At 41.7% G+C, this 23,395-nt stretch overlaps 1 protein-coding gene across 5 annotated transcripts in view; it reads right to left on the bottom strand.

The window, feature by feature from the left end:
- ST8SIA2 (ST8 alpha-N-acetyl-neuraminide alpha-2,8-sialyltransferase 2) overlaps positions 1–23,395 on the bottom strand; it is a 665,484-nt gene that overhangs the window by 229,552 nt on the left and 412,537 nt on the right. For all 5 annotated transcript variants that reach the window (XM_073568744.1, XM_073568743.1, XM_073568746.1 and 2 more), the window contains one exon: positions 17,180–17,437. In XM_073568744.1, the coding sequence (XP_073424845.1) occupies positions 17,180–17,437 (258 nt within the window). The remainder of the gene's footprint in view (positions 1–17,179; positions 17,438–23,395) is intronic.

The raw sequence follows: 23,395 nt of genomic DNA, 5'->3' as shown, positions 1-23,395 counted from the left end.
TAATTAAAATAACAGTTACAAGACCCATCAATATAAAATGCTATTATAAAAATCAAGATGTTAAAAAGGACAATTCTATGGGCAAAATTGATTTTGCTGGGGTTTCAGAAGAAAATTATTAGTTCATTAATCACTTGTCTATCTGTAGGTAAATAAGGCATCAATTAACAATGCACAAGACTCCTACACAATACACTTTCTGTGTCCATTTAGTTTCTAAATACAGATCAGAGGGATTGCTGCAAATTTGACATTGTGATGCGTTGATGACAAAGTTAGTATTTTTTTAACTTGTCTGATTACTATGGAGAGCCCATTTTAAATTTTGGGGATCATACACTAGGTATTTTTGCCATTCTGACTACTATATCGGGCAAATAGCAAAGTTGTAGGAATATATATAGTATATTCCATCGCTTTACTTACACTTTGTGATTTGCAGATAACTATCATTCATAATTTTCATGCACCAAAGGCTCAGCAAAGAGTCCTGGTCCTTCAGCTACAATCCACACATGGTGAATCATTATAAACCAAGGGACTGTTCAGACCAACATGTAGAAACAAAAGAGAAAAGAAAGCGCTCAACCAGGGACACCAATCCCTCACTATTTTTTATGAAACCACGTTAATCAGATTCAAATGATACTCACTTTTTATGAGAGGACCACTACTTTATCCATCTCAATTACAAGTGAACTCATCTCAAATCCACTTGTTTGCAACCAGGAAACAGATGAACCCACAGTATGAGATAAACCTGGAGATCCATATATATTGACTAAGAGTATAGTTCAAGGTAGGGTATCAAAAAGGTTCACCATGAAAAAGCCCTGTAAAATTTAATTTATTAACATACTATCTAAAATAGACCCTAAAAAGTGCAAGTGTGCAAAAGTATGTACAGAGTACCAAAAGAGTCAAGAGGGACAAAGGGCAGGGAGACAATATAGTCTCACACTGCAGAATATGTAACAGTGACTATGGGAGTAAGAGCTAACCATATAGATGCAACAGATAGATTTCCAGCCTGCACTTTTTTTCAGTTCCAGAACAATATCAAAACAGACCAAATAAAAGTTGTCGGTGTCCCTCATAAAACACACCTCATATGTAGAGGAACATGTAAAAAATAGGGGAGCACTAGGGGGTGTGCCATAGTGCTTTTCTTTTTGCATACTCCCCCATTTTTTACATGTTCCTCTACATATGAGGTGTGTTTTATGAGGGACACCGACAACTTTTATTCCGTCCATACTGATATTGTTTTGGGACTAAAAAAAAAGTGCAGGCGGGAGTTCTATGTGCTGCATTTATATAGTTAGCTTTTACTCCCGTAGTCACGGTTCCTTATACTGCAGTGTGAGGCTAAATTGTTTCCCTGCCCTTTGTCCCTCTTGACTCTTTTGGCACTCTGTACTTATTTTTGCACACTTGCATTTTTTTTTACCCCCTTATGGGTCTATTTTAAATAGTATCTTAGTAAAAGTTAATAAATTTTATAATTTTTTTTTCACTCTGAACAGAGAATAGTATGTATATATGTATGTATATATATATATATATATATATGTGTGAAAAAAGGGAAAAAGCAGCACAAAAAATGAACTGACATAGCGGGTGCAAGCCTTACAGGCATATACCAGACCTCAAAAATAGTCCTCAAGATGAAAGCAACACACCCAAAGAAATCCAGTCAAAGTGTTATTAATTGGCCCATCTGGCTAGTTGCCCATACAGCGACGTTTCGGTCCTGGGAGTTGTGGACCTTTCTCAAGCAGTATATGTATATGCTGAAAAGTGGATTTAAGATGTTTTTAGCTGGAATCGGGAGGGACTTAAGAGAGGCCCCTCTATAAAAGGTCAGTGCTATTTGATTTTGAGTTTGAAGTCATCATACAAAATTGTGAATGATTGATGTTCCTGGTTGCTTGCTCTATTTTTTCCTTTGTTTCTACAGTTTGCATCGTGCACAAGGACATTTGTTAATTGTCCTTACAACATGATTTATGGGCTCCTTGCATGAAAACCTTTAAATCCACCTCATTAATTGTTCTTAACTAATACTTAGATTACTTTTTTTATTGTCTTTTTCAATCTTAAATATAATTTAACTTGACTAATGAGAAAACTTCGCAGAAATTTATGTATACTTCCTAGATTGGCAAAAAGTCTTGGCTTTATCTTCTTTACACTAACGACTCACATGCTTTGAATATTGGAGGGGCATATATGATGGTGATTGGACCATGAGAGGACCAAGAAAGGAAAATAAAGTTTGAATGGGGGCTATGGGTTTGGATCAATAAGGGGTGGGAGGGGGCAGTAAAAAGGGTGTATAAAAGAAAAAGTGGAGAAAAAGGGGTCATTATTGTGGGAAAATCAGTAAGAATAGTCCATCCACCCCCACACACACTCCTTCACCTGCTTACCTACAAAGTGGCAATCCTGGATGCCTTTATGGGCCAGCTGAGATTTGAGGCAGGTGAGCGAGGTGAGGTCTGTCCGGAAGAGCAGTTATCCAGACTACTGTGAAGAGGAGAGCCCCAGCCTCAGCCTGAGGGGCCAATCAGCAGCTGAGTTGGACAAGGCCGTCGGAAAGATTGAGCCCTGTTGTGACCCCTCACTCCAGGCGTCTGCTCAGGAGCCCCTCGGGGTAGTGGGTGATTGCACACAGCATCCAGACTGCATCCGTGGTCTGGGAAGAATCCTGCAACCAGCAAGGGGTTGTGGGAGGAAGTACGCTGAAGTACAAGCAGGCTGCATGGCCTGCTTCTCCTTGGACACCGGCTTGTGTAGCTGACTCTGGAGAACCCCTGGTTTGTCCTGCTGCGCTTAGCTCACTTTGCTTGTGTCTGTGCTTTCTGTCCCTGCCTGTCTCATCTCTGTGTGTCCTTATGTGTTTGGATTCCTCAGTGCCCGACTCTGCTTTGGCCTGACCTGCTCCTGTCTCTTGCTTCTGGTATTTCTGCTTTTGACTGGTACTGACCTTTTTGGCATTCCTCTGACTCTGTGTTTTGGTATTTCCCTTGGTACTGCACTACTCTCTGGTATCGACCCAGCTCGTTTGACTAATCTGCTGTCACCTAGTGGTAGCCTCACTGCAGTGCTGCTGGTATGCTCTGTGCAGTATTTCAGCCTTCCCTCCACTCTGCTGCCATCTTGTGGAGTTTGTATTTACCTGCAGAGCTCCAGTGTGACATTATGACTGAATCGAAGACTTGTTTTAACTTTTTCCCTTTTGCCATAAATCCGCTTTGTAGCCTTGTGGATCAGATGTCAAATTTGACTCAAATGATGCAGGACTTGTCTGTGGAACATAGAACTCTGGCTACTTCCCATAATCAACTCCAGAGGTAACTTACTCTGACGGTTAGGTCTGTTCAGGTTTCTGTGACACTATTAGCCTGTAAGCACTCAGACTAAATAGAGGTCTCTTTACACTCTCCTGAACCTACGGTCAGGCTCCCTGATATTTTCTCCAGGGAAAAAGAGAAGTTCTGTACATTTAGAGAGAGTTGTAAGCTGCATTTTTCCCTTAGACCCAGATCTTCAGGAGATGAGAGTTAACGGGTGGGGATAATTATTTCATTACTCGGGGAGGGTTCTCAAACTTGGGCTTTTTCTTTATCTATGACTGCCCCTGAATGTGTGTCTGTAGATAAGTTCTTTGAGGCTTTAGGACTGATTTATGATGAACCAGACCAGGTCATGGTGACAGAGGATATGATCATGGGTCTCTCCCAGGGTAAACTCACTGCCGAATGGTATTGCTCGGAGTTTAGACGGTGGTCCACTGAAGTGTCTTGGGACGACTCTGCGTTAAGAGGTCAGTTCAGGAGAGGACTGTGAGATTATCTTAAGGATGCTCTGGCTCTCCATCTGCCTCCCAACTCTTTGGAGGAGGCCATGACTCAGGCCATTCGTATGCATCAGAGATTGTGGGAGAATGAAGTAATCTAGCACGAGGATCCTATACATCTTGATAAATTCAAAGTGATGCCCTATACGGAACCTTTGGAGGTTGGGGACACTAGCCTCAGGGGGGAAAGGAGAGGAGGTGACGACATGAAGGGAAGTTATGTTTTTACTGTGGAAGTCCGGGACATTGGAAAAAAGACTGCTCCTCTTGTCCACCAACTAAAAAGTGGCCGAGTCTGGGTGATTGTCGAGGAGGTCAACCAGACTCTCAGGTAACTTTTTTATTTCAATTCAAAAAATGTTGTTAGAGGTGGAACTTTGTTGTAGGGATTGCTTCACACCCACTACAGCATTTGTGGACTGTGGATCAGCCATGAACTTCATTGGCTCAAGTCTGGTATCCAGGAGTAAGAAAGGGACAGTTAGGCTTGAGTCCCCAATCCATATCACTACCATTGATAAGACACCGCTGGCGAAAAATGTTGTTAAATTTGTCTCTAAAGAGTTTTGCCTCAAGGTGGGGTCCCTGTATCAGGAAATTTCATGTTATGCTCTGGATAATATTCCAGCGGGACTGGTGTTGGGAGTCCCCTGGTTGCAATTGCATAATCCTGTTATTGACTGGGAATCTCGGGATATTGTGAAATGGGGTCTTAATTGTTCAAATGGTTGTTTTTCGACTGTGCTTATGGCGTCCGTTAATCTGGAGGGTATTCCGGAGTACCTGAAAGATTTTGAGGATGTTTTTTCTGAAAAAGAGGCTGAGGTATTGCTACTCCAACGCCCCTATGATTGTGCTATTAATCTTATTCTGGGTGCTAAATTGTCCAAGGCCCGTTTGTACAATCTTTAACGTAATGCTATATAAAATTATATCTCTGAAAGTTTACGCAAAGATCAAGTCCGTCCCTCTGTCTCTCCGGTGGCCGCTGGATTCTTTTTTGTTGAAAAAAAGGATGGTGGTTTACGTCCTTGCCTCGATTTTCAGGAACTAAATAAAATTACGGTGAGAAATACCTACCCCCTCCCGCTTATCCCTGATCCGTACAACCAATTTTCTGGGGCTACGTGGTTTTCCAAGTTGGATCTCAGGGGAGCGTATAACCTTATCTGTATTCAGGAGGGGGATGAGTGGAAACCGGCATTTCTCACCTCTGAGGGTTTGTTTGAAAATTTGGTCATGCCCTTTGGTCTCATGAATGCGCTAGCGGTTTTTCAGAATTTCATCAATAATGTATTTTCTGACTTCATTGGGAGCTTTATGGTAGTTTATTTAGATGACATTTTTGTATTTTCATCTGACAAATAATCTCACTTGGGTCATCTACGTGCAGTTCTCCAGAGGTTGCGGGAGAACTCTTTGTTCAATAAACCTGAGAAGAGCTCATTTTTTCTCCAAGAGCTGTCCTTTCTGGGGTTCATCCTGTCTGCCAAGGGGTTTCGTATGTACCCTGGAAAGGTGGTGGCCATTGTTGATTGGACGCAACCCAGAGACCTTAAAGGTCTTCAGTGTTTTTTGCATTTTGCCAATTACTATCGCAAATTTATTAAGGGGTTTTTTTCAGGTGGTCAAGCCTCTCACTATTCTCACTCTTAAGGGGCCTGATCATAAAAACTAGTCGGCCCCGGCAGTGGTAGCCTTTTCTACATTGAAAAAATGTTTCATATCAGTATTGGTCCAGCATGATCCATCTGAACCACTCATTGTTGAGGTGGTTGCGTTGGAGGTGGGAGTGGGGACGGTGCTGTCTCAGGGACCCATCACTTTGACTAACTTAAGACCTTGTGCCTTTTTCTCCAAGAAATTTTCTCCTGCTGAAAGAAATTATGATGTTGGGAATGAGGAATTATTAGCCATAAAACTGGTTTTTGAAGAATGGAGGCACTTTTTGGAGGGGCTGTTCATCAGATCATGGTGATTATAGACCACAATAACCTGTCCTACATTGAGTATGTCAAATGTTTGACTCATAGACAAGTGAGGTGGTTGCTTTTTTTCACATTTTCATTTTTCCATCACCTTTCAACCTGGTTCCAAGAATGTCAAGGCAGATGCCTTATCTCGCAGCTTAGATCTGATCTCACCTTCCGAACCTCCTTCCTCCATTCTTCAGCGTTGGGTGGTCTTTGCAGGGGTGTCCTCTGAATTGGAGCAGGAAATTCGTGAGGCTCAGTCCCTTGCTCCTTCATCTTTGCCTTATAACAAGCTCTTTGTTCAATATCGTTTGAGGTTGCTCCAGGAGTTCCACTATTCCACCAGGGGAAGAGTCTTGAGGAGATCATCTGCATATTCCCAGTGCCTTCTGGGATAAGTGAAGAGTCTCCGTGAGCTCAACGATCACTGGGTTTTGGCTGTTGCAGCTGAAAAGAGGACATTTTGGCTCATCTTTCATCGTTTTTAAGAAATCTCAATATGGAAGAGGCCAGGAGCCATTTGGTGAGCTGCATTTCTTGCTACATGTTCACAGATTTACCAGTGGAAAAGCCAAACTTCACATGCCACAAATGCAAGCTTGTGTCCCTGTTGGAGGAAAAGTTGCAAAGTCTCGAAGACAGGTTAGCTACGTTGAAGATCATTAAGGAAGGTGAAGAGTTCTTGGACAGCGCAGAATTATCTCTTCATGTTACAGAAAGAGAAGAAATTCGTAGTGCACCTGAAGAAACAGAGGAATGGAGACATGTGACCCAGAGAAGCAGGAGGACCAGGAGGCAGTCAGCACCCATACTGCTCAGGAACCAGTACCAGGCTCTCACGCAGGAAACCAATGAAGAAATACATCAGGATAAGACTTTGCCCACAAACAGCAACCTTGTACGCCTTCAGAGTCCTCCTGGATGGAGAAAGAAAAATGTTGTGAAGAAGAAACGGAGAGTGGTTGTCATGGGGGATTCCCTGTTGAGAGGAACAGAGGCCGCTATCTGCAGACCGGATATAACTTCAAGAGAAATGTGCTGTCTTCCAGGTGCAAAAATTAAAGATGTGTCTGACAGGATATCAGGACTCTTCAGATCTACAGATGACTACCCATTCCTGCTACTACATGTGGGGACAAATGACACCGCAAGAAACGACCTGGAAACCATCTGCAGAGACTTTGAAGACTTAGGCAAGAAAGTGAAAGAACTGGGAGCGCAGGTGGTCTTCTCTTCCATCCTCCCAGTGGATGGCCATGGAACAAGGAGGTGGAATAAGATTCTGCAGGTGAACAACTGGCTACGTCGATGGTGCCGTCAGCAACGATTTGGATTTCTGGATCACGGAGTGAACTACTTATACGATGGACTACTTGCTAGAGATGGGGTGCACCTTACGAAGACTGGAAAGCATGTATTTGGAAGTCGTCTTGCTACACTTGTAAGGAGAGCTTTAAACTAGAACAACATGGGAAGGGAAGCAAAAGACTAGAAAAAGCCATACACCTGACAAATGCTATTGAGAACTCAGCTATTAGAAGTGGAAAGGAAGAACAAAGACGAAAGAATCTAATTAATAAAAATATTGGAGAAAGAGAAACCAATCACAAACTAAAATGTTTCTATACTAATGCACAAAGCATGGGCAACAAACAAGGAGAATTGGAACTACTAACGCAGGAAAAGAAATATGATGTCATTGGAATCACTGAAACTTGGTGGGACAATACACATGATTGGAATACAAGACTAGAAGGATACAACTTATTTGCAAGAAACAGACTTGATAAACGAGGAGGAGGTGTCGCATTGTATGTTAGAAACGCGTATATCTGCACAGAGATTGAAGCTTCAGAGACTGGGAGTTCTGTGGAAACTGTCTGGGTAAGAATACAAGGACAGAACAATGGAAAGGACACCATTGTAGGCATTTACTACAGGCCACCTGTGCAAGCTGAAGATATGGATGAACTCTTTATGCATCAAATGGCCAAGTTCTCCCAAAAATATGACATAGTTGTCATGGGAGATTTCAACTATCCAGACATTTGTTGGGAATCTCTCTCAGGCAAAACTAACAGGTCAAGGAAATTCTTATCCTCTCTTGCTGACAACTTTATCTTCCAAAAGGTAGGGGAGAAAACAAGGGGAACTGCTACCTTGGATCTAATCCTTATAAACAGGGAGGAAATGGTTGAGGAGGTAAAAGTGGCTGGGACCCTAGGAGGTAGCGACCATGCTATTTTAGAATTTTGGATAACTAGAGGAGGAAGACCTGTGAAGACTCAGACGTCAAGGTTAGATTTCAGAAAAGCAGATTTTAAGGGATTCAGAAAGAGAATTGGAGGGATCCAATGGCTGGATATCCTTAAAGACAAAAATGTCCATGAAGGATGGGAAATCTTGAAAAATGAAATTCTCAAAACACAATTGTTAACAATTCCGAAAAGAGGGAAGAATAGGAAGCATTTAAGGAAGCCAGGATGGATGAACACAGAACTTAAGCACATGCTAAAATGGAAGAAAAAAATGTTTATAAAATGGAAAGAGGGAGGCATATCTAAAGAAGAATATAATGCTGTCTGCAGAACCTGCAGGTCACAAATCAGATTATCTAAAGCTGACAATGAATTGAGGCTTGCAAGAGATGTCAAAAGCAATAATAAAGGATTTTGGGGATATGTCAAAAGTAAAAGAAAAGTCAAAGATGCTATAGGATTTTTACTGGATGAAAATGATGAAATGGTAAGACAGGATGTTGAGAAGGCCGAACTTTTAAATTCCTATTTTGCATCTGTTTTCTCTCAGAAAGGAAATGTGACATCAACTGTTCTTCACTGTCCTATTAAGGGAATAGAAGAATCCAGGATATCTATAAACAGAAAGATAGTGAGGAAACACTTAGCTAACCTAAATGAATTCAAGTCTCCAGGTCCAGATGAATTACACCCCAGAGTACTGAAGGAGATAGCAGAAGAAATTTTTGAACCCCTCTCCATAATATTTGAAAATTCTTGGAGAACAGGAGAAGTCCCGGAAGACTGGAGAAGAGCAAATGTTGTTCCTATCTTCAAAAAGGGGAAGAAGGTGGACCCAGGCAACTATAGGCCGGTGAGCCTGACTTCTATACCAGGAAAGATCTTTGAACAAATTATTAAACAACATGTATGTCAGTACCTGGATAAGAATGAAGTGATTAAACAGAGTCAGCATGGGTTTGTAACTAATAAGTCATGTCAGACTAACTTAATTTCCTTCTATGACGGAATCACTGATTGGGTGGATCAAGGAAATGCTGTAGATATAGTATATCTTGACTTCAGCAAAGCATTTGACAAAGTATCTCATACAATCCTTATTGAAAAAATGACTAAGTATGGAATGGACAAGGCAACTGTTCGGTGGATTCATAACTGGCTTAGTGATCGGACCCAAAGAGTGGTCGTAAATGGCAGCACATCCAGTTGGAAGAATGTCTCAAGAGGGGTACCACAAGGCTCTGTCCTGGGCCCTTTATTGTTCAACATCTTTATCAACGATTTAGATGAAGGAATTGAGGGTAAACTGATTAAATTTGCTGATGACACAAAGCTAGGAGGGATAGCTAATACTAGAGAAGAGAGAGAGAGGATTCAAAAAGATATAAATAAACTGGAGAAGTGGGCAGCAACTAACAGAATGGTTTTTAACAGGGAAAAATGCAAAGTACTACATCTGGGCAATAAAAATGAAAAAAGCATATACAGAATGGGAGGAATAGGCCTAAGCAACAGCACATGTGAAAAAGACTTGGGTATACTAATAGATCACAAACTGAATATGAGTCAACAGTGTGATGCAGCAGCAAAAAAAGCAAATGCAATTCTAGGATTTATTAACAGAAGCATACAGTCTAGATCACGTGAAGTCATTATTTCCCTCTACTCCTCTTTGGTCAGACCTCATCTGGAATATTGTGTCCAGTTTTGGGCACCACATTTCAAAAAAGACATCAACAAACTGGAGCAAGTTCAGAAAAGAGCAACCAGAATGGTGACCGGTCTGCAAACCCTGTCTTATGAGGAAAGGTTGCAGGATTTGGGATTGTTTAGTTTGCAAAAGAGAAGACTGAGAGGAGACTTAATAGCTTTCTACAAATATCTCAAGGGCTGTCACATTGTAGAAGGATCATCTTTATTCTCATTTGCACAAGGAAAGACTAGAAGCAATGGGATGAAACTGAATGGGAGGAGACACAGATTAGATATTAGAAAAAACTTTTTGACAGTTAGAGTGATCAATGAGTGGAACAAGCTGCCACGAGAAGTGGTGAGTTCTCCTTCAATGGATGTCTTCAAACAGAGGCTGGACAGACATCTGACTGGGATGATTTAGCGAATCCTGCTTTGAGCAGGGGGTTGGACCAGATGGCCCAGGAGGTCCCTTCCAACTCTACGATTCTATGATTCTATGATTCTATTCTGCTCTCAGTGGGGACCTTGGAATCTCGGTCACCCAGAGAGCTATTGCTAGACTGTTTTGGTGGTCCTCCATGTCTTCTGACATCGCTGTGTTTGTGTCTGCTTGTGATATGTGTGCCTGTGCTAAAAGTTCCCATAACTGGCCGGGGAATTGGTGCCATTGCCAATTCCAGATAGACCTTGGACTCATTTGTCCATGGATTTCATCACTGATCTCCCTCCTTCCAATGAAAAATTGGTGGTCTGGGTAGTGGTTGACAGATTTAGCAAACAGGTGCATTTTGTACCTTTGGCAGGACTACCTAACGCAGAAAAACTATCTAAGTTGATTATTGAACACACTGTGCAGTTGCATGGCATGCCTCTGAATTTGGTGTCTGATAGACGGGTGCAGTTTGTGTCCAAATTTTGGAGGGAATTTTGTAAAAGATTGGGTATTAGCTTGACCTTCTCCTTGGCCTACCATCCCGGAACCAACGGTCAGATGGATAGGGCCAATCAGTCACTGGAACAGATTTTGCGGTGTCTTGCCATGTCTCAGCAGGACGATTGGTATTCCTCATTACCCGTGGCTGAGTTTGCATTTAATAATTGAGTTAATCAGTCCTCTGGCACTTCTCCGTTTTTTTTGTAACTACGGTTTTTACCCCCATTTTGCTGAATTTTCCAGGCTGGATTTGAGGAGTTCAGGGGCTGATTTAGCGGTGCAACGGTTGGGGTAGGTTTGGTGAGAGGTCTAGAAGAACATTGGGGTGGCTCAGGGCAAACAAAAACATTTTGCTGATAAGCGACGAACTGTAATACCTACATTTCTGGTAGGAGATAAAATGTGGTTGTCTACCAAGAACATATGTCTGAAACTTTCTTCCGTTAAGCTGGGTTCCAAGTTTATTGGTCCTTACAAGATCATTGAGGTTGTCAATTCAGTGGCCTTTCGCTTAAGCTAACCTCCGTGGCTTCGTATCCCCATGTGCTCCATAAGTCCCTGCTTAAGTAATTTGTACCTTCCTCTGCTGGGTTTCAATCTCCATCTCCTCCGTCTCCTGTATTGGTGGATGTTCAGAGTGACTATGAAGTGGAACGGATTGTTTATTCTCGATTGGGTCGCTTCAGTACTTGGTACATTGGAGGGGTTACAGTCCTGAGGATTGACCTGGGGTCCCAGCGTGCTCACGCGCTCAGTCATGCACATCGGTTTGTCCGGGCTTTTCATGTGCACTATCCTGAGAAACATGGGGGTCCGGTGACACCCCTTTGAGAGGTTGGTTTTTCCTATCTCTCCTTTTCCTGGTCTGGTCATTCAGGGGTTAACTTTTCTCTGTCTCGCTCTGGTGTCAGGTTGGCTATTTCTCTGCGCTGCTTCCTGCAGGCAGCGTCAGTTATATTTCCTGCCTAGGGCTTGTGTAGCTGACTCTGGAGAACCCCTGATTTGCCCTGCTGCGCTTAGCTGTCTTTGCTTGTGTATGTGCTTTCCGTCTCTGCCTGTCCCATCTCTATGTGTACTTGTGTGTTTGGATTCCCCGGTACCCGACTCTGCTTTGGCCTGACCTGCTCCTGTCTCTTGCTTCTGGTATTTCTGCTCCTGACCGGTACTGACCTTTTTTGGCATTCCTCTGACTCTGTGTTTTGGTATTTCCCTTGGTACTGCACTACTCTCTGATATCGACCTGGCTTGTTTGACTATTCTGCTGCCACCTGGTGGTCGCCACGTTGCAGTGCTGCTGGCCTGCTCTGTGTAGTATTTCAGCCTTCCATCCACTCTGTTGTCATCTTGTGGAGTTTGCATTTACCTGCAGAGCTGTAGTGGCAGGCTCTACCAGCGATGCTTCTGTGGCAGGGCCTGCTTGTAAAATGAGAGAACGGCGACATATAGTGGACACAGATGGAATTGCAGGTGGATGGATGGCTGGATCAGGATCCAGACTGCAAGGAAAGAGACAGTTCAAGAGGTGAGTCTTGGTACTGGGGTTACTGGTACAGGGCCAGCTGGTGTCAATGACCAGAAAGTGAGAAGAGATGAAGCCCAGGAAATGAGAAAACGGGCCATGTGTAGAGGTCGTCACCCATGCAGCAGGTGCAGGAAGAAGGAGCAATACGAAGGTCTGGACAACGAAAAGTCTGCATTTGAATAACAAACACCCCCTGACCGCCACAGAGGTGAGGAGTGAAGGACTGGTGAAAGACAGAAGCGAGAATGAGCCATCAAGACCGAGAGTGGCTATTGGAGAATGGCTGGATGTGAGATCTGCAGCTGGCAGGCTTACATCATCTTTGCAGTTTCGTGAGTATAACTCTATGTATGTCCTTTGCAGAGCATTAGATTATCAGTTTTGGGGAAGGAGGACACGTGGGGCCCCTTTCGGTGGCTCCAAATGGAGGAGTCAGTGATACAAACATTGCTGGGTTTAAGGATTTATTAGGTAACATGAAGGAGCTGTTGTCGTGTTTGGAGCATGGAACGGGAATGGGGAATAGGGTATCCCCATCTGCGGCATGTATATTGGATCTGGTTAGCCTGGCAGGGATAGGAAGCATTGCGCTTGCGCAGGAAGTGAGTCGGGGCAAGGAGGGATATAGGTGTCAGTTCAGACAGAAAATGAAAAAACGGAGACGGCAACTTATAAATTAAGAAAGTAGAACAGAGGTGACTTGGCAGCCTGGGGTACTTTTTTGGAAAACTACAATGGCCGGTCTATGATTCAGGATGAGGTGCAGGATAATGTGGATCGCAAGACCTATACGGATGCTGCTGGTGGTGCAGGTTTTGGGGCCTACTGTAGGGGGCAGTGGTGCGCTTGCGAATGGCCAATGAGTGGAAAGAGTTACTGTAGCTGTGGTAGCTGTGTTTTACTTGGGAAGAATTTAATAAATGTAAAATCAGGTTTCATTGTGATAACAAGGGGGTGGTAGCTATTATTAACAGTTTAACGGCTTCATCCCCCCGTGACAAAAAAAATTGCTCAGGGAATTTGTCTAGCGTTGCCTAGAACTGAATGCTTGGATTGTAGAGGTACATGTTCAGGGAACTGAGATTTCTATTACAAATTCTTTATCTCAATGTCAGTGGGATTGCATTAGCAAATTTGCCCCAGAGTCTCAGGATTCAGTATTGGAGAGCCCAGTGCACCTGTGGAGGCTGGTTATCGAGAAGCAAGACAACTGATTCAGGGTTTGTTTGCTGACCATATGTGGTAGGCTTATGAATCACCTTGGCTAATATGGATAAGCTGGTTAATCTATTGGGGTGAGGTAATTTCGGATTGGGATAGAATGTTTGCAGTGATGTTTTTAATTGGACGAGCGGTGGAAATGCGTTGGTCGGACGGTAGCTAAAATCAATAGTTTCAGAACATTGGCTTTTAGTTTTAAACTTCAGTGACAGAAGAATATGACTAAATAATTTATGGTGAATCAGGCCTTAAAGGGTTATAGAAAGGATCAGGTATTGATGAATAACTGATGTCTAGTTTCATTTGATGTTTTGGAACGACTAGGAGGGCAGTTGGTTTTTGTTTGTATTTCTTGGTTTTAGACTGTGCTATTTAAGTTAGCTTTTCCATTAGCCTTTTTCGAGGAATTAGCGTCGCCAAATAAAAATAAAGGTGGAGGTTTGTTAGGGGAGTATGTTTGTTGTTTGGACAGAAGAATGCAATTTTGGATTAGGAGGTCAAAAACTGATCAGACTGAGAGAGGCAGAAGGGTTTTGTTGGGGTCAGTGGCTAGTTCAGCGATGTGCCTTATATACTGTTTTCAGGAATACCAGCAGCTTGTGAGGGATAAGAAGAGACCCTTGCTGCGACATTGAAGATGGGTTTTTTCTTTCTCAATACCAATTCATGGCTGTCCTGCAAAAGTGTTTAGTGAAGGTGGGATTGGATTTGTCTCGTTTTGCCTCCCATATTTTTCATATAGGTGCTGCAACTGATGCGGCAAACAGAGGCCTTAGACCAGAAGAAATACAACGGGTAGGGAGGTAAAGCTCTAATCATTATAAATCTTATTTTCACCATTGAGATGTTGGGGTGGTAATTGTCTTTTAAGGTAGGCATGAAAAATTGGTTGATAATTCGAAGTGTATTATTTGGTTTATTCTATTACAGATGGAGGCCCAGATTAAGACTGGTTTTTAGGACATTTGTACGTTCATTGGGTGGCCCGTCATGTGGATATCAGACCCGAGAGAAGGCAGCTAGGTTTTCATATAGATGGCCTGATTATTAGATGGCAGGAATTTAGAGGTATGGTGTGAAGCAAAGTTTTAACAGAATTGCATAAGACCGCACGTTTAGATAGGATGCCAGATATACTTGTTCTGCACGTTGGAGGCAATGATTTAGGTGTAATAGCAGTAAGAGAATTGATAAAAGACATTTGTTTTGGTCTCCTGAAGTTCTGGTTGGTATCTCTAAAAATTGTGGTAGTGTGGTCAGACATAGTGCCTAGGAGGAGGTGGTGAGGAGCTACATGTCAAAAAGGTATTAATAGGGTGAGGGTAAAACTGAAAAAGGCTATTGAGGGTTTTGATGCATGTAATGGAGGAGTTTGTCTATGACATGACGACTTGGAAACGGGCGAAAGGAATTTTTGGAGAAGTGTTGGGGTACATTTGAATGTGGTTGGAATTGATTTATGGGCACTTCTCCATTCAGCGAGGGGTGGAGCATGCGTTGGAGTTGTTGGAGGGCTCATGCACTTTAGGTGTCAGAGTGTGTTTGCTGTGGCGGTGGTGGGGTACTTGGGGCTGGTGGAATTCTTTATGGGGAAGAATTTACAGAGATAGTTCCCCTCAGGATGGAATTACTAATCAGCTGACCTGCCACTTAGTGGGGCTCTAGATGGGAGTGTACCCTGGGAGCCAGTGGTGGTGATCTTTTACCACTGATTGTGGCATGGTGCCCTCAAGCTTGGGGTTACGGCTGAGCTTAAAATAATTCTATTGAAAAATACTTTGTTCTACAAGTGCTCATTTAGCCCGAACGACCTCCCCCAATTCTTTCATTGGCTATTATTGTTTGTTAATAAATGGCTGCTGTGGCCAATTATACCAAAAAAGAAAGTCACTTGTGTATCATTATTATAAGTTACGTGGTATGAGGAGACTGATGGGAGGACAGAAAGTTAATTAATATAGGGGATGGTTTCAGTGGAATGATTTTAGCCATACACTGTCATGATTCCTAAAGGTGTTAATCACCACTTCTCACTTCCACTTCAGGAAGTGATAATAACTGCTCAAGTGGTATCCATCTGTCCATTGCTAGGTATCAAAGATGCTTGGCAAGTGTTGTGCACTAGTCCTAATTAAAGGGGTTGTGCCACCATAAAGAATACATTTAACTAAGCAGAAAAGGTGGAAATAAATCGTTGTAATTTACAGTTATTAAAAATGATGCTTCATTCAAAAAATAGCAAACTTTCATCCGGTGAAGTATGCTCCCTGGCGCCTCCTGGCGTTATTCCGTCTGCAAGCCATAGCCATCCTCTCAGTGGCTGATCAGCTGCCCGAGCATGCACAGTTCCTGTCATCATAAGAGTTCCACCCCAACTCCTGACCCCACATTATGCTAATGTCACTCGTATCACACTTTGATCTCAGTGGTACCTTTAGTGTGATTCAATTTCCTTGCATGAATCCGCAGTAATCGGAGTGCCCTCAGATGATATCCAAGTGCAGTCCAATGTTTCACACACATACATATACTTGTATGGGTGTGCGTGATCCAATTATCGAATGCTTTCGCAGCTTGCCATGATCGTTTTTGGCATGAGAAGAAAATGTCAGATTTGCACTGCCCCACAGTATAACCTTGGGCAGAGTGCTATCGGATAAAACATACACTAGTGTGAGTGTACCCTGAAGGTCCCGTCACACACAGCAATCTCGCTGATTTTGTGACATATCAGCGATCTCGCCAGCGAAATCGCTGTGTGTGACGGGGATCAGCGACCGGCCCCCCTGCCGGTTATCGCTGATCGTGCTGGAGCGGCCTGGGCCGTTTTTCCATTGCTGGTCTCCCGCTGCCCAGTGCGCATCACTGAGTGTGGCAATGAGAGACCAGCGATCAGCGACGCTGGTTTCTAATGTAAACATCGGGTATCCAGGAACCGTGGCTCCTGGATACCCGCTGTTTACCTTGGAAACCGGCGTACACGCTGGTTTCCAAGGTAAACAGCGGGTATCCAGGAGTCGCGCGGCTCCTAGATACCCGTTGTTTACCTTGGAAACCAGCGTGTACACTGGTTTCCAAGGTAAACAGCGGCTCCTGGATACCCGACATTTACATTAGAAACCAGCGTCCAGCGTCGCTGGTCCTGATTGCTGGGGCTGTCTAACGATGTCCCATCCATGTCGGATCGTTGGTGGGATCACTGGGACATCATCATGTGTGATGTGGGCTTAAGAGTGTATGTCAGAAGAAATCTGGCAATCTAGGAGAGGGCAGCAGTCAGCCAGCAGTCAATAAGGGCTGGACTCGGACTAGTCATCTGAGATATATAGTCTGCACCTTGTTCTTCACAGTTTGCTTCTCTGGAACGCCACAGAGTTTCAGAGTAAAGCATTCCTAGGTGAACTTATGCAGCCCGTATTTTATTACTGCTTGTTGTTTGAGCAGTAAGAATCAGGTGACAAGTTCCCTTTAAACACACATGCCGAGTCATATTAAGAGTTCTTTGAAATGTAGTCACAATCCGGGGTGAATACTCACATTGTCGAATCATTGTTGAAAAATGAGTTTTGTGTCTATCAACTTCAACTTATCTCTTCCAAAATATATATGAGTTAATTTTATTTTTCAACTTTACTACTCTAATTGTAAAGAACCCTTCCCTATTTCAATATCTGATTTGCCTTTTTTCCATCCATAAGTTTCCACAAGTATTACCTTATGACAAAGTCATGTGAGTCAATCTCTTTCCCACAGCCACTGTTGAGCAAAATGCCAGAGTTTCCCACAATGGCGCAAGTCTTGAAGTTCTTGTTTTTCAAAGGAGAAGTTCTTGGTAAGAGTTCATACAGGTTCTTGGATATATTCATGGTGCTGTCTCTGTCGAATATATAATGTATAATATCTCCTGGTTTCAGAGTTCCTTTCAGAACCGAGATGTCCCTTTCAGCATCCAGAAAATGTAATATTTGCTTCCTGTAAACAGAAGCAGAAAGAACATGAACATTTATTAATAAGCTTTCGTATAAGGAGAACAGGCAGGCATTCCTAAGTACTTTGATCTCCGTTGCTTCGCCATCTGAAGCATGGAGTTTTTCTTGATTATGTTCTGTGTTGCTTTTGTAATCATATAACACTTGCCAAAAGCTTATCAGCCAATGTGTGCTCATTGAAGTGGATATAACGGCGCATCTTATTAGTACACAACAGAATTGCACAATAACTACAATAGCCCACGGTGTGGGATTTTCATGTTTATGTACTTTTCGCTTTCAATCAGTGCCATGCGCTTGGGGGGGGGGGGAGCATGGTGACCAGACTTTAAAAACTCAAGAAAAGGCATATGTCCCATTGTAGTGTAAAACTTCTTATTAGAAATAGTATATTTTTTATTCATTATTTATTATAATTGGCTTATAAATTTTACATTGATATCATCTTGTTACAAGGGTGCTGACATTTCTATAATATCGAACCATAATGGGGAAATTACTATAAGATGGGACCAGGATGAGAACATTACTATAGGACAGAGGACATTATTACAGGCTGAGAGACATTATTACAGGACAGTGGACATTATTACAGGATTGGAGACAATCCCATTAAAATACATTTAAGTTTGTGGGTGTAACATGGGAAAATGTCAAAAGTTCACGAGGTATGAATACTTTTTCAAGGCACTGTATATAGAAATGCTTTAACAAATGTGCACTTTTGAACATCATACAGTACTTATTTTTAACTAGCTGAAGAGCCCGGCGTTGCCTGGGCATAGTAACCAATTGTGGTTAGCTATAACAAATTATAATGATTATATTGCACATAAAAACATTTCACATCATATAGTCAACACTACAGATTTGCAACACAAATTAACTAAACGATTACCCAAGTATTGATAGTATTTTATTTTCAACTTATTCAAGATTTTTGGTTTTTCCTTTCGGTGAAAAGATGAACAAATTTTTGGCAGTTCCAACTCTTGAACAGACCACGTAAAGTTGACCATGAGAAAAGCATAGAGATTGCAAATCAATCCCTACTACTTTCAAGGACTGTCCCTGAGCACTGTTAATGGACACTGCAAATAGCAGTTGAACTGGAAACTGGAGGCGTTTAAAATCAAAAAACAAATCAGATGGAATGAATGGAATTCTTGGAATGAAAATGTCCTCTCCTTTGGCACATCTTGTTTCTGAGCTGTGTAGCTAACCCTATCCTGTGTGATAATGTCTGCTGAGCTGTGTACCTAATCCTCTCCTGTGTGATACTTTCTGCTGAGCTGTGCATCTAATCCTATCGTGTGTTACTGACTGCTCAGCCGTGTATCTAATCCTATCCTGTGTGATACTGACTGCTGAGCTGTGTATCTAATCCTATCCTGTGTGATACTGACTACACAGCCATGTATCTAACATTATTCTGTGTGATACTGTCTGCTGAGCCGTGTGTCTAATACTATTCTGTGTGATACTGTGTGCTGAGCTGTGTATCTAATCCTATCCTGTGTGATACTGACTACACAGCCATGTATCTAACATTATTCTGTGTGATACAGTGTGCTGAGCTGTGTATCTAATCCTATCCTGTGTGATACTGTGTGCTGAGCTGTGTATCTAATCCTATCCTGTGTGATACTGGGCTCCCCCTGCAGTCTGTGTCAGAGGGTGGTCTGTGTTAGCACGGTAATAAAATGTGGTATTTCCAGCTTTACAGATGGCCAAATTGTTTGGTGAATTGGAACGTGTGGGGTTAAAATTTCACCTCACAACATAGCCTATGATGCTCTAGGGGTCCAGACGTGTGACTGTGCAAAATTTTGTGGCTGTAGCTGCGACGGTGCAGATGCCAATTCTGGACATACACACATACATACATACACTTTTTCCCCCATCATGTACCTAGGGGCAAAATTGTTTGGTGAATTGGAACATGTGGGGTTAAAATTTCACCTCACAACATAGCCTATGACACTCTTGAGGTCCAGACATGTGACTGTGCAAAATTTTGTGGCTGTAGCTGCGACGGTGCAGATGCCAATCCCGGACATACACACATACATACATACAAACATACACACACGCATTCAGCTTTATACTGTATATTAGACTGTTTGCAACTCATTTGTTTATATATATATATATATATATATATATATATATATATACAGTTGAAACCAGTAGTTTACATACATTATATAAAAAGACACATTTGCATGTTTTTCTCAATATCTGTAATAACCCAAGTCATTCAGTTTAAGGGCAATGGTACCAAATACTAATGAAATGTATGTAAACTTTTGACTTGCAGTAATAAAAATGCCTTAAAACATTCTCTCTCTCATTATTCTGGCATTTGGCATGTATTAATAATTATGGTAATCCTAATTAACCTAAAATGGGAAAGGATTATTCTGATTCCATGTCAGATATTGAGAAAAACATGCATATGTGTCTTTTTATATAGTGTATGCAAACTTCTGATTTCTTTTCCAAAGATTTTATTCTTTTAAACAATGGGGAGAGGGGAAGACGGGGGGGGGGGAGGGATGGGAATGGGAAGAGAAGGAAAGATAAGGAGAAGTAGGGAAATTACAAGTTGACATCATGTACAGAAAATGCAAAACATGCATGATGTCATTTTACAAACGTATCTTGCCAACGCCTAAATATGTAGAATGCAAGATTGTACAACAGAATAATAGCAATAAAGAACATAAAAACACACAAATGAGTATAATGAGTGTCATTACAGATCTAACCCTATGTCAAATAGTAGATACAAGATCAGTTATGTCAGAGGCAAGACTAAAACAGCATTTATTATATCGAGATTACTAAGTGTTAAAGGATTCATTCAAGTAATAGGAGTAGGGAAAGTTTGGTCCCATTTAGACCATTTCCTATAGAAGTTACTGAATTGGTCATTAGCCAATGCGAAATGTAACTCATGGGATCTATGTTGTGCGATCAACTGTAAGATATCAGCAACTTTGGGACGGAAACAGTTCTTCCAATGGAATGCAATGGAATTTTTTACCACAAGACAAACATGGATGACTATATCTTTTAAGGCAGGGTCCAATTCCTCTAGATTAAGGGAAAGTAGGGCCGAGTGAGGTGTGAGGTTTGTGGTTTTGCCTGTAAGTTTGCTAATGATGCGGGAGTAGATCTGCGACCACAAGATATTAACCGTTGGGCAACTCCATTAAACATGTAGGATGTCTCCCTTCTGACCGCAGTCCCTCCAGCATAGAGGCGAGTGGTATACACCTTAAAATGTATAATATTTTTGCCAAAGTAAAAAGCTTTATTGTAAGGATCCTTCGTAGTCCCAATATGGCAAGTCTATTGGGGGTATAGTACCAACGTGATACAACCTTAAAATGGGTCTCCTGCAATGACGTGGAGAGTACGGAGTGATATGATAAAGAGAGAGAGTCCTCCCAGTCTTCTACAGTGAAGGAAGAGTTTAAGTCTTTCTCCCAACTCAGCATTGAAGGGCTTTTTGTCAAGGCCGTATCTTGGTTGTAGTTATCATAAACAAAGCCATGACTCCAGAAAATACGATGACCACAATTATTTAGTATTTTTATGGATGACTCAGTGAAGTTTATTTTCTTGTCGAGAAATATTTTTATATTATCCTTAAGAGTAAGGTATTCGAGATACAGGGACGAGGAGATATTACATGTAGTTTTTAGTGTTTGAAAGGATAAAAATTCCGTCCCGTTAAAAATGTCTTCTAAGTTTGATATTTTTAAATCTGCCCAGATGGGGGATAATGAATGGTTAGTCATAGAGTAAATGAGTGTTAGGGGGAGTTTCTTAAGGATGGTCGTTTTATGGGATCCTCTCTTTGGTTTAGAGATCTTAAACCAGGCGAGTGCAACAGCTTGAAAGATTGGATGAGCAACAGAGTTTGGAAGGTTGTTAGCTATGGCATTATAGATTATGGATCTAGGGTGCTTATTGTTATTAAGTGTAGACTCTAAGTCAAGCCAGGCCGGGGGATCTGAATCTATTAACCAATGGGCACTTTATTTAAGTAACAAAGAATAATAGTGGGCTGTGATGTTAGGGATGCTTATACCTCCATTCAATCTTTTCTTAAATAAGGTTTGAGTGGCCGTTCTGGACTTCTTATAGCCCCAAATGAAAGAATTAATCTGTGCCTGTAAGTTAGAAAGATGGATAGAAGGGATAGGGAGTGGTATACACCTTAAAATGTATAATATTTTTGCCAAAGTAAAAAGCTTTATTGTAAGGATCCTTCCCCACCATGATAGAGATCTATCCCTGAAAATCACGCAATCCTTATTTATTAATTCAGATAGTTTTTTAAGGTTGGATTTAACTAACCCAGTGAGGTTACTGTTCACCGTGATTCCCAAATAAGCAAATTCCTTGTCACACCAGTTAAGAGAGGTTACAGTTTTAATACATCTGGTTTGGTCCTTACTGATGTTTAACGGGAGAATGTTAGACTTGCGTTCATTGATTTTAAAATTGGACAATGACGAGAATTTGTTAATTTCTGAGAGAGCCTCAGGGATGGAGATCTCGGGTTTGGTTAAAGTTAGGATAACATCATCAGCAAAAAGACTGATCTTATGATGATGATTTAAGGTGTTTAATCCTACTATTTTGGGTTTTTTTCTGATCTGTTCGGCCAGAGGTTCCATAGCTAAATTAAATAGAATGGGGTAGAGGGGGCAGCCTTGTCTAGTGCCATTGATATGGTAAGTGGCTCTGAGACATGGTTGTTACAAATTACACTGGCTCTTGGGTCTGAATATAGGGCCATGATGGAGGATGTCAGATTATCATCGAACCCGAATTTTTTGAGTGTCTGCTTGAGAAAACACCAACTAAGTCTGTTGAATGCTTTCTCGGCATCGAGTGACAACAGAGCCATGGGTGTTTTCGAAGAGTTAGCCCATTTTATGGTATTGATGATTCGCCTTGTTGCATCAGCTGGTTGTCTCCCTTTTGTAAAGCCCATCTGATCATTGCTTATCAGTTTAGGAATTATCAGACATAGCCTATTCGCTATGATCTTAGAATACAACTTAATGTCTGTGTTAATTAGTGAAATAGGGCGGAAGTTCTCTATGGCTTCAGGATCCCCTTTCATTTTGGGGATGACCGAGATCGAAGCCATCAGCATTTCGGATGGTAAAGCTCCCTTTCCTGAGGCATAATTGAACATCTCGGTAAGGTGAGGGGAGAGAGAATTGTTGAAGGCTTTGTAATAGGAGTTGGTTAGTCCATCGGGACCTGGGGATTTGTGAAGATTAAGTTTCTTGATGGTGTCTTCAATTTCAATAGAAGTAAACGGGGCTGACAAGAACACTATATCATCGGAAGATAAAGAAGGCATATTTATTGTTGATAGCTAGTTATCAATTTTTTCTAGGTTTTGGGAAAGCGGCTTAGGGTCATGGTTTAAATTATACAATTATGGCGTAGAAGTTCGCAAATTCATTTGCTATTTCCTGGGGATGCGAAAGTTTAGAGCTACCATTAATCGAGTTAATTCTATTAATTTTATTATGAACTCTTTTGTTTTTGATTTGGTTGGCCATGTACCTCGTGGGTTTATTGAGAGACGTGTAATAGTTATACTTAGGAGATTTTACTATTGCTTTATACTGGGAATTCAGCTGAGTCCTGAGTTCTTGTCTTAGTTTAGCAAGTTCTAATTTTAGGGTGGGAGATGGTGAGGCAAGGTTCACAATGGAACTTTCAAGTTTACTGATTGATAGTAGAGTGGCGTTAATTTTTTCTCTATTCTCTTTCTTTAATTTAGACGTAATGCTAATAATGACGCATCTCACAACTGCCTTGTGAGCACACCAATTAGTGAATGGGTTTGTCACTTCAGTTCTATTCTCTCTAAAGAAGTTATCTAAAGCTTCCTGAATGACAG

This window comes from Dendrobates tinctorius, unplaced genomic scaffold, assembly GCF_039654945.1.
Source record: "Dendrobates tinctorius isolate UK_male_01 unplaced genomic scaffold, ASM3965494v1 ptg000022l, whole genome shotgun sequence".
NCBI classification, from domain to species: Eukaryota; Metazoa; Chordata; class Amphibia; order Anura; family Dendrobatidae; genus Dendrobates; species Dendrobates tinctorius.
The sequence above is the reverse complement of the archived record's forward strand: the minus strand, read 5'-3'. Positions and strand labels throughout refer to the sequence as shown.